Below are 16,166 nucleotides of genomic sequence, written 5' to 3'. Positions count from 1 at the left end.
TTTTTAATCTAATCGACTATTTCTATAACGTCTAAACAGGACTACAGACTGTCGTCAATAGACAAGAAATATATATCTTTTGTGTTCGTACTTATCTTTCTCTTATATAGATAAAAATAACTGTTTTGGTACGGAAGGATTAAAAAAGCAGTTAGTGTGTAAGTAAATTAAATAACTAAATTGGATAATTTGGTTTGCAAATCAACTTTCAATTTAAGTTTGAGTAAATTCGGTGACGTCATTAAAATCGACTTCAAACAGAAAGTTAAAATTATCCTAATGTATCTCAAGCGTATGCTGCTATTGTAGCGTAATCATATTGTCGATCTGTCCTTTGTTATGATAGATCGATGCTATGAATACACTAAGTTCAGGTTTATGCGAAATATATCTACCAAAAGGTAACTAATTTAGCTGATATTGAATTAATTCTCGTATCATTATGGAATATATGAATAACAAATACTATTTAAAATAATTTTATTAATGTTTCAATAAAAACACAAACGTAGGGCAAACTTAGTTTTCGCTAAGTCTCTACTCTGAATGATATCACACTTAAGACAACCTAAGATTCAGAAACGACTTAGTGCTTAGTCGGACGTCTGTATATCAAAATCATATATTTATTTTAATTATTTTGTTATTTAAAATAACAAAGCGTATATAAATAATAATTTTGTAATAGCGTACATAAAATTATATAACATATATGGGTTACATAATACGAAATTCCGCGTGAGTTATCACGACGTCACTCGTAATATGTTATGAACCCAATATTATGTCTACCGTTGATATATAGCACCCGGAAAGTCGAGAAACATTACTTTTCTTAATAAATAAAAGATGCGCAGATTTATTATTCAGTTTCTTTTTCCAAATACTAAAGTTCATCCCTATATGCGATTTATAAGCTTTACGAGTCTGCCCTTTAAAATAAATAACATAAAATTGTAAAGAACATTTAATGACGTACTTTTGAAATTTTTAATTATAAGTACTACAAATTTTTATTCGACCTTTTCTTGTTAGATAAATATCTGACTACCTACAATTTAACAAACATATTTGCTCTATTCAGCATTACCTCTTATCGTAGATCTCATACAATGATGTAAAATACAATACATTGCATATCCGTAACTGAGTTACACGCGCTTTGCATTTAGACATAAAAGAAATTGAATTTACAATGAGTCAAAACCATTTACGGTAGAGCACTTAATTTTAAATACAATATACAAATCAGCATTGATCTCTCAAGGATGATTTGATTATATCTCATCTTGAAAGTTAGATAGAATCCTGCGTGGTGTTTCAATGGTCTCAGTTCTTGTAGCCATATTTTCTTTATATTTGACAAAGACAACTTCATGCTCTGACAATTTGTGGGATTTGGGAACAATAATTTGTTTCTCTTCCGGTTTCTTTATTAGGACGTATATAAGCGTCTTTTCTTCGATAGTACTTGGCTTGATTATTGATTGAGTTCGTGAATTGAATAAGGTTTGAGCGGGGAGTTTTATGAATACAATCCTGTATGTCTTTTTTGCCTGTGGCTTGATCGGACGAACGTTTTCTTCTACGTCCGGTTGCGGAACGTGAAAGTATATATGTTTTATAATTGACGGTGATTGAGTAGTTTGACTGGTCACACCTAAAATATCTGACTGGATCTTACTTAATTGATTAGCCGGAGAGTAACCGTTGTTGACGTTGTTTAGGAAAGAGTTAGTGTCTTGTGATGAGTAGGTATTTTGTATGGCGTTTCCGTTCAATGTATCAACGCTGTATGGATTATTATTTTGCAACGTTCCTTCACTATAATATCCATTGGTAGCAGGACGATTGGGATTTATAAAAACGCCATCGGCATAAACATTAAACGGCTGATGCGCTTCATGTGAAACTTTAAACGAGACAGTTTTTTGCAATACCTGTCCGGTATGTCTGGTCAGTTTATTACTTTCAATTCTTGGTAACTCAAAGGCCATATCGGGTCTTGAATAAAAGTATCCTTGAGGTATACAATGAACGAACGGTACGACCTATAACAAAAAATATAAATGAAAAAATGTAAAAAAAATAATCCTTATCCATTAGTTTACTAACCAATATAACAGATATTAAAATTATTCTAAAGCTGTCCATAGTGGTGTTGTCACAACATTGAAACGTTCTTATGTTACGATTAGTTTTTATATAAAACTTTTCCCCATGATATTATAAAAAGGTTGGATAGATTACCATAAATCTCATATTAAGTATACTTCCGCTCTTTATGATTTGCATAATATAGAAAAGATCTTTAAATCATCTTGGGTCTATCTTAAGCTTATAGGTAACTCATACGTGTTTATTCGCTTTGGTGTGGTAGCTTAGAAGCAATATATCGAAAATTCTGTTGATTTTGGCGTCATATTACTCTCTCTGTATAAAACGTCAATTTTGTCAAAGACGAGTCGATGATAAGCCTTGTGCGTCTGACACACGTTGCCAATTGTTTGGTATAGACATGCCGGTTACATGATGTTACCTACCTTCGTAATACAAACAAGGGTTTAATATACATATAGCAAATCCACAAGTGCACAGTTTGGGTTCGATTTTAAACTCACAGCAGTGCTGGGCTGCACAAGATAAAATGTAACTTTTTAACGTTTTCTTAATTCAATAATGTTTTAAGTTGAATAACACCCGATTGGTTAGCGAACAAACACCTACCTATATATGAGTTATCATCGATACAAGTAGGTGATCTACCTGTGTCCATCAAGCCATCAATTATTATTTATTTGGACATAAAACCCAGGATATCGGGGATTTATTTTTGTTATGCAACGGAAGATTAAGTAACGTTGGTTTAACGTTATCAGATTAACGAACAAATAAATATTAGCGATCCGACTAGTAATTTAGAACTACCTGATTTTGTTCTTAAACGAAAATATATTAAATGTGAAATTGTTAAGAAATAAGTAAATCTGAGAATAACGAACAGTAAAATATATATGATATCAAACATATTAATTTACGTTGTAATTACCTTGTTTCTAACAAGGAAATTATTCGAATATATTTATATACTATCACAATCTTTGTTGTTGTTATTTAGTATATGAAATTTGCACCGAATTCTGTGCTACTTACTCGTATTTGAAGTTCAATTCCCCAATTTCGGGCTTTGACGAATTGAGACCAAGAGATTTGGCTTGATAATCGTAACAATGAAATCTCAAAGAAACTTTTCAGTGGATTACTTAGCTCCTGAGTGTCATAACATAAAATACCATACGTAATTGCTACGAGACGATGATTTTTTTTATACATTCATAGCGAAACAGTGACCTCGGTCCCATTCATGAGATTTTGGTCCGTGCGATCCCAAAGTTTCGATATCAGAGCTACAGATATTGAATTAACTTGAACTACATTGCAAACAAAAACGGCGGAATATTTATCGCTATTCCTATTCGAAGTTACAGAGTGAGGGCGCAGTTTGCAGTCCTTCCTACAGTATTTTAAATATTTTTATAATAATTGTACTTACCACCAGCGTGGTATATCTATTGTTATATATATTTCAATTGAAAAGATTTTTAACTTTTATTGTTAAGCAATAAAGCTTTTTATAAATTTGACGAATATTTAAATGATCCCAATCCCTGGGATTGATTTGCTCCAGTTCAAACAATTTGTATGACTTAAAGATTAAAAAGAGTGGCTGAACGTTTCTTGCCAGTGCCTGCTCTACGCCTTGCAAAGTGGTAGTAAATGTAAATTTACAACTAATTTAACTTCTGCTTTGACGTTCATATGTGTACTTGTTTACCTATATGAATAAAGTTATTTGTAGTTTGAGTTTGATTACCATATTCACATATCGAATCATAGTTGAACTTATTTTGTAATGAAAAAGATGAACGCTTTTGACAATCTATATAAGAAGTATTGTCCTAGTGGGACATAAGAATCACAACCCTGAGTTTGTATGCTCCGTCTTATTATGTGTGCAATAATTACTTGCTAGCGCGGCGAACAAAACATGAAAACTTGTGGCAAAGGTCAAGTCTTACAAAAAACTTAAGCAAGGCTTGTAGCCCCTGGTTGTTTTGCTGGTTTTTAAAAGTATTTTGTACACTCATAACAATTTAATTTATCACACTGAAAAACAGGAAAATCTTTAAGTGATAGAGATGTTGGTAGAAATATTTTGTTGTAAAAAATTATCTTTGATAACAATTTTTAATAAAGATATTACTTGTTTCAGTTACGGAAAAAGAGATACGGCTTTGGTAAGTTATTTAATGTTTAATTTAATTCTTTATGAGGCATTTAATTTATTATGTGCTATAAACAGTGATTAATTAACTATTTTTAATGAAAAGCAAGCTCATAAACAGTTTTATTATATTCATTTATAATTAATGTTTTGTACTAAAAGAATTAATAGCTAGTAAATTCTTTATACTCAGTCCTGGGGAAACGAAAATCGAAACTTATTTGAAATTTTAAAAATATACACTAAAGTAACGCGAAACTTTGTGCTCACAGCACACCGCTTGTAAACTGAAGACATTATAAAAGAGATTAATCGGTTATCAATAAGTGATATACAAATCACGTATATATAGGCTGTCCTACATCAGGATATAGTTTCTAATTAAAAAATGTAGGCTGGAATGGATAATAAGTGTTAAATACATGCGATGGCAATAATCTAAGTTGCCATAAATAGAGTTACTCTATTTTTATTATAATGATTGACTTTGCTTTGATAAACATGTTTTTTTTTTTAATTTTTTTACATAATTCCTCTCGATGAGTACAGCAACCGAGGAAGTCAATGTAACCAATTCGCGATTATAGAAGAGAAGCCTTTTAAAGAAGTTTTTCATATTACGTTACGATTTTTTACTTTTACAGGCACAAAGGATTTCTAAAGGACTGTCCTAATGGCTTACTAACAGAACAGGTGCGTTTCACATCTTTTTTTATATCAATCCATTCTACGGTAATGTCAATATTTATATAACATTGAAAACAATATTTTGTTGTAAGCTATTCATAAATTTGTAGTCAAGCTAACGTTTACTAAAACTCAACACATTTATTTTATTTGATATAATGATGTGTGCATCAAATCAAATATTCAAAAGAAACAAAATTATTAAGATCAATTTCTGTCACTTGCTCTTTCACTTTTCATACATAAAATCCTAGCCTAAATCATACCAATTGTTTCAGGGCTTCATAAAAATCTACAAGCAGTTCTTCCCTCAAGGTGACCCGAGCAAATTCGCCTCTCTTGTATTTCGAGTCTTCGACGAAAACAACGTAAGTTTGCAAATAAACCTAATCGAGAATGAGTCTACTTTCACTAATATATCATGATGATATACCAATTCGCGTTTAAGATTTATTACTACATATATGTCACTTTGTACAATGCGCACATAAAGCATATAAAATTAAAAAGGTAAATTATGATTACAATAAAATAAAATCAGTACTAATTACAAATCTCTACCTATAGATAATCCAAAAATACCTTAGGGAGATAGGAAGAATAGTATATGCAGTATTAGTTCACTAGAGTATTGAGATTTTATAGTATAAAACATAAGCCCAAAGCTAGTAAAATATAGATTACAAATTATACCGATTGCCATTAATTGCCTCGAACTTGGTAACACTGCAGTGGTGAATATTCATAAGGCCTCGTTAGTGGACGAATTGGATACAAGTGATAGCCGAAATACTTTTTAAATTTAAAACTGTCTATGTAAATTTGTACTAATTATACTATCTCCAAAAACCCAGGCCGACACGGTTAAATCAATCTTATATAACCAATAGGGCGATCTCTTTATTTAATAATACACCGATCGATTTGCAGGTGTGGAGCTTAAGTTATCGTGCTTGTTGGTATTCCATTTTTACTAATATTACTCAGCTAGGGGTCAGGGGGTTTCTATTTGAAATCGTACAGTATGCAGATATGTTAGAGAGGTATGGGCTGCAAGTACCGATTAACCACACTAGGAAACGGCAACTATTGCAGGCTATGCCGCACTTAAGTGCGCGGCTGCGGCATGGTTGAAGAGTCCTCAGAGATGTACAACTACGCGAGCATTTCGCGCACTTAATTATGTTGCCAAAGACCAATGTTTGCTATGATCTGAACTCGTAACTCTTAAATCTGACGTTGATCAGAAATGTGCCTTTAGTTGCGCTGTACTTAGATAATCTATATACGTTAAGGGCTCATATATGTGGTAAAGAAAAAAAAACTGTTTAAAACACATTATATAACAGAGTTGTTATGTTTTACTGCGACATTTAGAGAAAGCCTTTTTCTATGGGCTAGCTAGAAAGAAAAATTCTATCATCTAAAGCGCAAAAACATTTCAAAAGTTAATTTCGTGAATAATCGGTTATTACCATCATTACGCCTTCGTCTTTTAACACAACGGAGAATTTGTCAAAGTTAATAACAATGTTAAGTCAACCGTATTAGGAACGTTGAGCCTCTGCAATATAACGTTATTGAGTTCTTAAAATTGTTGTAACAAGAAATTTAAGGGATGAAATTACCCAAAGGTGGTTTGTTCTAAGGTCTTCGAACTTACATTTCATTCCTAAGGACGGTAGCTTTTATACCAATTGAACTCAGACTATTCTCGACTCAAACTCACTTCCTTACTCGAACACAGAACACACACACATACAATAGCACTTATCGAGCTTGCAATTTTATTTTATATTCAAGACTTCCTTACTACAGAACCAAATCTTTCAAGACAATTGGGGAATTGGGGAAAATTACCTACAAAATATAAGCGGGTGGTAATCGCAGGAATTGATTTGGGTTATATACCGTTAAACACTCTCTAGCGCTAAAGCTTGTTCAAACTTGCTCTAAAATATGCCGCATCTCACTTAACATCAAGTTGAATTGCGGGCAAACTTTGGTCTTTTTTTATTTTAAAAGGTCATAGTATACTTCGTATAGACACAGGCCAGAGGCTCTCTTGATAATTTTTTTTTATTAGCTTAATGGCGCGTCTAAACGGGCCATGTTTTGCTGCAATTGATGGCTGCACTGTTGGCCACTAATTGTCCGGCCATTAGAAAAATATTTTAATGCAGCTGATGGCCGAACAATCTATGGCTGGGCAATGTGTTGCAATATGTCTGCAATAGTATGGCCCATGATGCAGACTCCTAAACGGGCCACACAAACCGGCAACAATGGCTGACGAAATCACACTGATCGCAGCAGCTTTTATTGTTTTAAAAAATAAACAGAAAAAGAAGAGATTGTGGATTCGACCTTACCTAAATAGGCGTGAAACCTTAGACAATTTGAGTCTTGAAATAAGCCTGGATAATAAATTATTCAAGAAATTTACAAGAATGTCAAAAGGCGACTTTGACTTTCTTTTAAACAAAATTGGACCAAAAATAAAAAGAAATGATACAAACATGAGAACAGCAATATCTGTTACCACGAGATTGGCGATAACTCTACGGTTTTTGGCAACTGGAGATTCATTTAAAAGTTTGATGTACCTGTTCCGAGTGTCAGATGCTTCGATTTCTACTATTATTCCAGAGGTGTGTGCAGCTATTATAGAAGGATTAAAAGAATACATCAAGGTAAGTTGACATAGGTTTATTAAGTTTGCTATTATAAATATTATTAATAAGGAGTAATTAGTAATAAAGTAATTATTATGTACTTTTTAAATTTAATAATAAAAGGTTTCTAGTAATAACAATTAGTGGCTAATCATAGTAAGAAATTTGGTAGTCCTTAAAAATTCTAATTTTCAGTTTCATGCATCATTTTGGATAGTAAACGACACAAGTTCTTCATAATTTAATTTTGACTGTGTTTTATCTGAAACGGCGTTATCTTCAGATTGAGGATTTTGAGGAGGTGGTGTGGATAAATCTGAATATAGACTTTCTGAAGTACCAGCTCGAGTTCTGTACATTGTCATGTCACATTCAAATAGTATTTTCATGATTTTCAATTCAGCCTGCGAACGCGTGTAGTCGTCATATTTACTCATTTTGTTGGCAACATGCTCTCCGAAAGCAGCATATTCGTTTTTTTTTTCGCCAGCATCGCGTATAATATTTTGAGCCTTTTCTAATAGTGGATCTGTAGTCTTGGACCTTTTAGTTCGTGGTTTTGGAGTAGTATCGACGGCATCCAAAGAGCCAGTCGTTTCTAATTCTACGAATTCACGTGGGTCAGCATTGATGTCAGTGTGTGTAGTTTCAGTCGCCTGTGAATACATGAAATTGTTAGTATATCTTTAAACTTTTTCAGAAGCCGTCAGGAGTCACAGAGTGGAAACAAGTTGCAAAAGATTTCAAGGATCGTTGGAATTTCCCTCACTGTTTGGGTGCACTAGATGGCAAACACGTCGCAATTACCTGTCCACCGAACAGTGGCAGTCAATATTACAATTATAAGCAGTTTTATAGCATAGTGCTATTTGCTGTAACAGATACACGTTACAATTTTCTTTATGTACATGCTGGAGTTCAAGGAAGTATATCTGATGGGGGAGTTTTTAGACATACAGCTTTTGGGAAAGCACTTCTGCGTCAAACTCTCAACATACCACACCCTGAAACCCTTCCCGGCCGAGAAATGTTAACACCGTATATTTTCCTGGCAGACGATGCATTTCCCTTAACAGAGAATATTTGCAAGCCCTATACGTTAGATTTGAACATAGGATCTCCAAAACGTGTATGTAACTATAGAATATCTCGAGCACGCCGTATTGTAGAAAACTCTTTTGGTATCTTGTGTTCAGTTTTCCGTATATTACACACAACTATTGATGTTGAGTTAAAACATGTGCAAGATATAGTTGTGGCTTGTGCACATTTACATAATTTTTTGCGACGAAATACAAGAGCAAGATCTCTGTATTCACCTCCTGGAACCTTTGATAGTGAAGATATTGACGTTGGTAGAATAATGCCAGGCTCATGGAGAGATGACGAACAAAGTTTAACAGATTTAAGAATATTGGGAAGGAATGCAACCACAAGAGCAAAAGCAATAAGAGACGAATTTATGCATTATTTTATGACAGAGCAGGGGCGAGTAGCATGGCAAGATAAATATTTAGAAGGAACAAGTTCAAGATAACATAACATTCAGTAACATAACATAGCATTCAGAGGGAAGATTTTTAAGTTATCAATCGATATGATGCATACTTAATACACAGATATGTACATTTTTAATTTCTAAAATACTTTATTAAAGATACTTACGTTAGAAGTTGCATTTTCACTATCTAATCCTATATTAGCGGAATTTTGTTTTAAGAGAAACGATAGCGCATCGTAAGCAAACCACTTTACTGTTTTACCGCCAGCACTACCACTTTTCTTCTTTTTCTCCTCATTATTTGCGTAAGTTCTTAGGCTTCTGAATTTTTTGTAAGCCTCGTTGCTTGTTATGCCAAACTTTTCAGCGATTTCATTCCATGCATCTTTTTTAGCATTCCTATCTTTGTATATGCCGGTTTTTATATCCCACAACTCAGGGTATAAATGTACTTCATTAATGAAATCAGTAATTTTCTCGTTAGACCACGTAGCAGTCATTTTTACGTAGTAGCCTAAATTTTAATAAATATTTAATTTAACGACAAATACAGCTGATCGCAAAACACAGAATAAAGCAACAGGCACACTTCACTCAAAGCAAACGTCATGTCGCGTAGAAAAGGATACACTATGCCATAGCAAAGAGAGTGACTGAAACAACAAGAGAACTGGCTGTGCAATATTGCAGTTGAATTCGATAGCCTAGCGATCGTCCGGCCACCCATCGGGGCAACATCGGCCATATGTGGCTATACAAAACATGTTTGGCTATATGGCCGGGACATTACTGCAATATTGCAAAGTGTGGCTGCTATTGTTTGCAATGTTGCCGGCCACAGTGTTGCAGCCATCAATTGCAGCAAAACATGGCCCGTTTAGACGCGCCATAAGGGTCTTTCAAGAACTGATTCTTTTCAGAAGATCGTTCTTACCTTACCTTAGAAGCGTACCTACTCTTTCGATACACTTCTACTGAGTATTGTTATACAGACGTAATATCATTAAACGCTTTCTAAGTAGCACGAAAATGATAAGGACAATTCAATAGTAATTTGAGACTATTTAATAAATGTCGTAATATTGTAATCTTGAAGTTGGTATTCCTGATTTTATAAATAATTATAAAGTGTATATACCTAACGCAATAAATATAATTAAATTATAAACCAAAGCTTGACTGTATGGAATAGAAAATAAATCTTTCATACTTTTGCAGGATGGGTCAATAGAGTTTGAAGAATTCATACGAGCCCTATCTGTCACATCGAGGGGAAATTTGGACGAAAAGTTGCATTGTAAGTATTTCAAGAACTTTTTATAAAATGTAAATACAGTAGCGTAAATTACTGCCATGGGTGTAATAAATACATTACCTATTAAAAAAATAAAATTAATTGGTTAAATTTATGCAACATACAAAAAACACATCATTTTAAATAATCCAAAGCTGCTGTCACCATCAATGTTGCTGCATTTATAGAAGCAGAAGAAACAATATTAAAACTACCTCTCGATTGCAGGTTTCGCGTATTGTTCTTATAACTTTGACAACCGGTCATTCTTCAATTTCAAAGAGTGGTTGCTTTTTATTTAATACAACATTTTAAAGTATTCAGGACAATAAGATTTACGCTTCCTACTCGTGTATAATAAATAAATATATGAAATTGTTTCATACAAAATTTTATGACTCTTGCAGTGCAAGGCAAAAAAGCCAAAAAAATATTCTTAAGTTAGGTACTTAAGTACATCTTTAATATTTTAGGGGCTTTTCGACTCTATGACGTGGACAATGACGGATATATAACACGTGACGAGATGTATAACATAGTGGATGCTATATATCAGATGGTTGTAAGTATAATTTTTCTAGATAAAATTGCACATGCACATCTTTTTGTAAGGTTAGTTAGCCGAAGTACTTATTCAAACACGTACACGAAACATCACAACGTTTCCGCGGGTTTTAGGGGTGCTAAATGCATTTATCCAAGGATATAGTTAATTTTCAATTTTTTGACTATTCAATAGTGCTTTTAAATGCAATAAATGACAAATGATACAAGTGATAAAACATTTCTGTCCCTATCTAATAATGTTCAAGAACGCATATGAGAAAAAGAAAGAAGAACTCTCTCAACCGAGATACATTTTCTGCAAGCATCTTTTGAGTGAGAACTGGCGTAACACATATCCGAACACCGTATAAGTAAAAAAAAAGTTCATATATTAGGCGGCATTTATCCATTAAAACTATCCTCTTATAATGTTCGGCAAATAAACAATAAATTCATAAAGATTTATTAATTTTTCAGGGTCAAACACCCCAACCGGAGGACGAAAACACCCCACAAAAGCGCGTCGACAAGATCTTCGACCAAATGGACAAGAATCACGACGATAGGCTAACACTGGAGGAGTTTCGTGAGGGCAGTAAGGCCGACCCTCGCATTGTACAAGCTCTCTCCCTTGGGGGAGATTAATCGACAGTCATTCTCTCGCCGGATTTCTCCTTTAATTAAATACTAACGCCACGTGTTGCATTCTACTTTGGATTTCAAAATGAGAATGTCCATTACTATGGGCTGCTTCGTATATTAAACAAAATATTTCAAATAAAAAACAGTAGGTTTTGATAATATTTAATATTGCATAAACAGTTGATAAAATCTTGTTTCAATACTTAAGTTTTGGATTTACTTTCTTTTGATTTGTTATCAGTGTACTTATGGATTTAGAAATTTACAAATAGAGTACCATGATTGTTCTGTAGTCTTGTATATTAAACTACCCTACTTCAAAGGAAAAATTTTACGAAATGGTCGAGTAAAATTACTCAAATAAGGTAAAACATCTGACACAAATATGTTTCAGTTTTAATAAAACCCCGAATGATTCATAATAATTTTTAAACACGCAGTGTAACATAATTGTATATTTAGGAATATATTTGGTCATTAAAAAATCTAATGATTTTGGTTCCGTTGAATTTGTAGTATTTAAAACTGACCCAGGCTCAAGGTTTAAATTCAGGATTAGCGTGTCAGATCCATGACGAATTAGGGTCACTTTGGAAAGTCAAAATTTATCTCTAACTTAGACGTTGCTCCGAAAAGTCTCCTATATTCTGATGGTTAGAGTAATATGAAATAAAGTTCATAATAATTAATATGTGGATTAAGACAGCAATTAATCACTGATAACGGTCATCAAAGCCTCTTGAAAGATTATTATAAATGAACAAAAGAACCTCTCTGTGGATCAGTTTATCAGAACAATAGAGTTAATCGAAAATCAATGACTCGTGGAGAAAAGAAAGCATAGAAACGTTTCCGTTTATTTTGACTATTTTATTTGTAGGAAATATATGCTTTTTTATCATTTAAATATAACTATTGCTTAAATACGACAAAATCTACGGTTATTAGAACCTAAAATAAGAGTACCTAATGCGCCAGCAATATTTTGTCATCGTTTTACGTCATGAATATTAAAAAAAGTCTTATCTTCTCTGGACATTCATAAGCAGAGCAAGTCTGACAGCATCCCCTCAAACTATTCTATTGTGTAGAGGCAATTGAGTCAAGGAGGAGGAGCTTGCGTTTTGTTTGGATATAGCGAAAACCTTCGATCGGGTGTAGCATAAAGCGATTCTCTCGTAGCTTCCAGCCTCTGGCCTCCCCAAGAAATGATGCAACTCCTGCTTTCTGGCAGATCGGAGAATCAATGTCGTCATTGACGGAGCATGTTCCGACTTTAAAGCCGTGAACGCAGAGGTCCCCAAGGCTGTGTCCTATCCCCGACCCTTTTTCTTCTGCATATCAATGACATGTTGCAACTTAGCAATATTCATTACTATGCGGATGATAGCACTGAGGATACTCTTTACACTGGCCATGAAGGTATTTCTCGGGCAGTTGATTGCGAATTTTCAAAAACACCCTTTGTCGCTATATCTCTCTTCGAAAACACTCTCTTTAAAGCCACAACCAGCATCGGAATACTGGGTGTTGACATTCGAACGGCGTTTAGTTTTTCCGTCGATTGGTAGGAAAGGTTAAATAAGTCTCCAAGAAGCTTGATGTGATCGGCAAGGTGAGACGGTACTTCACTCCGTTTTTGCCGCGCATCACCACTATGTGGAACCAGCTACCACTCAATTATTTCCAAACCAATTCGACTTAGAGTCCTTCAAGATAAGAGCGTACCAATTCTAAAATCCCGGCACCACACTCGCGAGCCTACAGGCATTGTGAGTGTCTATCGGCAGTGGTATCATTAATATCAGGTAGGCTTCCTGCCCATATGGGTTATTACAGAATTAGATAGATAGTATCAGTGGGAGTCAGTGGTAATATTAAATTATATTCTTTTGTACTTAAATACCTGGTGCCATTTATGTCAACTACAAAGTAATATTTCAAATTTTGTGGCAAAGCAAATCCGAGCGAGAGATAACAGATAACAATAATTCTTAAATCTTATATAACCATATTCACTGTTTTGTGACAAATCTTTTAAGTACAAAACATTCCATATAGTCTGTAAGCATTCATTGCACTTTTAATAATCATATGCCCAACTGCGTAAAAGGAAAAATCCAACCGCTTTGCACAATGCAATTTTTTGTAACTATTTATTGATTCATAAATAGAAACGTTGAGAATAAATTCACTCATACAAATCATAATTATAGAACTATATAGATTTATGTCAAACACACATTTAGCTGTTTACTGGAAAATATTTCAAAATAAAATCTATGGTGTATAGTCCTTATACATATAAACATTTGTAAATGAAATGGAACTGTTGCTCAGTTGTTGTCCTAGGTGTCGTCAAATAAAAAACTCCTTGGAAGCATGGATTGGTTTGCTGCTGGATGAAACCTCTGCTTACATCATTGGGGCTTATGGTAGAAATAAGAAGGCAGAAATCGATTGTATAGTTCATGTGTGTACAAAGAATATTTTATTAAAAACTTGGCTTCATATATAAATGTTTCACTCTTTAAAATCTTTTAATGAAATCATTAATCATTATGTAAACAACTTAACGTTCTCTTTTCCAGTTTGACACTTCAGAGTCATCAGATAGCATTTAATTCAAATATTGCTGTTGTTAAAAGTTGTTAGGTTTTTAAGTGTTATGCTCCAGACAGACAATTGTTGTATTTCGTATTTGTGACAATACAAACTGTTTTGGCATTTTGCGTACGCTGGGTTTTTACAACCCGATATACTTTAGAAACATTATACCCAACTTCAAAAATTCTAAAAAAATCAAAGATAAATTTTACATAAAACAGTTAATGTAAGGCGTATTGTCGTTAAATTTTTGGATAAAATTAAAATGGATAAGAAAAATTTAAAATGTGTAATGGCGAGTACGGTTGTGGATGGTAGCATTAAGGAAGATTTGAATTAAATGAATTTTAATAGTAAAATAAAGATAAGTATTGACGTACATAACTGCATTTATATTTATTTAATACGTGCAAACATTCTACCGCCTGTGGTGATTAGTGCACTTTGTAAATTTAGTTTTGAGAGTCGCGCAAGTTTTTTTCGCAAATAAATCTATACCACGACTATGTAATAGTGATCCCGACTTCAATGTTAAGTTTTTGTACAGAGCGATCCCAAGGTTTCCATGTCGGATTTAAAGAATATCAAAATTTTATACATTAACGTCGGGACCGTTGCTACTAAATTAAGAAAATTAACTGAAATTTAATAATTATCTAACAAAGAGTGAAGAAACAAATGCTAGTCAATTTGTAGGTAAATTTAAGGCTTCGAGCATTATAAGTCATAACAAAGTAGACTTTTTAGAGTAGGGTAACCGTTGCGGGCTGTGCTTTGTATTAAGTGAACTTTTGCATTTGAATTGTATTTGGCACGTCTTGAACAGACGACACAGAATCAACGCTTCAAATTCCGCTTATTTTTAATACCTTTTGACAAGAAATACACCACAAATGTTTATACTTATAATTTATTAGAAATTTTAATACAACTTTCAAGTGTCGTGCGTCTATGTAGTAAATATAGTTGTTAGGTGTCTGTTGTAAAATGTGAATAGGCACATACAGCCATTAAAATTCAACATTAACCATACTTTGATCACTACTTGCTGAATACTCTAGGTAAAAGATAAAATACAAAATTTCTAATTCGTATTTGTATAAGCTACCTTTTAGAAGTGGTCAGAGACACTACGTTGCTATAATTGTTAAACATCTTCATAATTTATCGATTATCAGCAGCGAACTGAAATTTTTTTTTTGATAAAACGTTATTTTGAAAATCCATCATTGCAAATATTCTATTAAATTCCCAGTACTTTAATTTTAATAATATACCTAATAAAAGGTATTTTCAAGTATTTATGTACTTACCCGTGATTAAATGTATTTTTGGCAGCTGATTTAAACTCATATTTGTATAAAGTAATTAAAAAAAAGGGATTAATTAGTAGCATGAGCCAGACGTAATATTACTAACATTTGCGACAAATATAATTTGTATGAATCATCTAACGCTACTCGCTAAGTGTAAGCGACTCTAAATGTCTATAGTGCTTAAAATTTTTCATACAAGTATTTTACGCAGACTAACCCTCAGATTCGATTAGATTTATTAGATTAGACACACAGTCAAAATTAGGGTTAACTCTCGACACTGAATATATATAGTGTAGATGTTGTTTGATACTCTGTGTTGTTGTATTTCGTTTTTTTTTTAAATCGGAATCTGTCATAATCACATAACACATTTGTATTTTGTAAGAATCAATATTAACTTCAGTTCGCTGCATTCTAATTTTTGAAATTAGTAATTCTGTGTAAATAGTAATTGCCTACTTTACTTACTACTAATATTCACTTTTATTATAAATTATTAATAAAGATGTTGATATGGTAACGTTGTTTTATTTCAACAAATTTGTAGTTTTATTTCATGTCATCTCATTGAAAAACAGTTAGAGCATTTCAGTTTTATTCTACCGCTTTG

General features: G+C 33.2%; 3 protein-coding genes across 4 annotated transcripts in view; 1 reads left to right on the top strand and 2 right to left on the bottom strand.

Annotated features, from left to right (window-relative positions):
• LOC125062506 (frequenin-1) overlaps positions 1–11,989 on the top strand; it is a 103,437-nt gene extending 91,448 nt beyond the window's left edge. For both annotated transcript variants that reach the window (XM_047668487.1, XM_047668488.1), the window contains 6 exons: positions 4,274–4,298; positions 4,930–4,978; positions 5,251–5,340; positions 10,367–10,445; positions 10,916–11,004; positions 11,466–11,989. In XM_047668487.1, coding sequence (XP_047524443.1) covers positions 4,274–4,298; positions 4,930–4,978; positions 5,251–5,340; positions 10,367–10,445; positions 10,916–11,004; positions 11,466–11,633 — 500 coding nt within the window. In that variant the 3' untranslated portion in view covers positions 11,634–11,989. The remainder of the gene's footprint in view (positions 1–4,273; positions 4,299–4,929; positions 4,979–5,250; positions 5,341–10,366; positions 10,446–10,915; positions 11,005–11,465) is intronic.
• LOC125062504 lies at positions 982–2,160 on the bottom strand. The gene is made up of 2 exons (XM_047668485.1): positions 2,116–2,160; positions 982–2,051 (listed from the first exon to the last, which is right to left on the bottom strand). The coding sequence occupies exons 1-2, from the start codon at positions 2,152–2,154 to the stop codon at positions 1,278–1,280; spliced, it is 813 nt and encodes a 270-aa protein (XP_047524441.1). The 5' UTR covers positions 2,155–2,160; the 3' UTR covers positions 982–1,277.
• LOC125062505 lies at positions 7,660–9,927 on the bottom strand. The gene is made up of 2 exons (XM_047668486.1): positions 9,313–9,927; positions 7,660–8,303 (listed from the first exon to the last, which is right to left on the bottom strand). The coding sequence occupies exons 1-2, from the start codon at positions 9,646–9,648 to the stop codon at positions 7,845–7,847; spliced, it is 795 nt and encodes a 264-aa protein (XP_047524442.1). The 5' UTR covers positions 9,649–9,927; the 3' UTR covers positions 7,660–7,844.
• Positions 11,990–16,166: the final 4,177 nt, after the last annotated feature.

The sequence above is a fragment of the Pieris napi genome, chromosome Z (assembly GCF_905475465.1).
Source record: "Pieris napi chromosome Z, ilPieNapi1.2, whole genome shotgun sequence".
NCBI lineage: Eukaryota > Metazoa > Arthropoda > Insecta > Lepidoptera > Pieridae > Pieris > Pieris napi.
Note: the sequence above shows the minus strand (reverse complement) of the source record. Positions and strands in the feature narration are given on the sequence as shown.

Coding starts and splice junctions, on each gene's coding strand:
- LOC125062505 (XM_047668486.1), bottom strand. CDS start 9,648: ATGACTGCTACGTGGTCTAACGAGAAAATTACTGATTTCATTAATGAA. Junction 8,304..9,312: donor GTGAAAATGCAACTTCTAAC/GTAAGTATCTTT, acceptor ATGTATTCACAG/GCGACTGAAACTACACACAC.
- LOC125062504 (XM_047668485.1), bottom strand. CDS start 2,154: ATGGACAGCTTTAGAATAATTTTAATATCTGTTATATTG. Junction 2,052..2,115: donor TTTTAATATCTGTTATATTG/GTTAGTAAACTA, acceptor TTTTTGTTATAG/GTCGTACCGTTCGTTCATTG.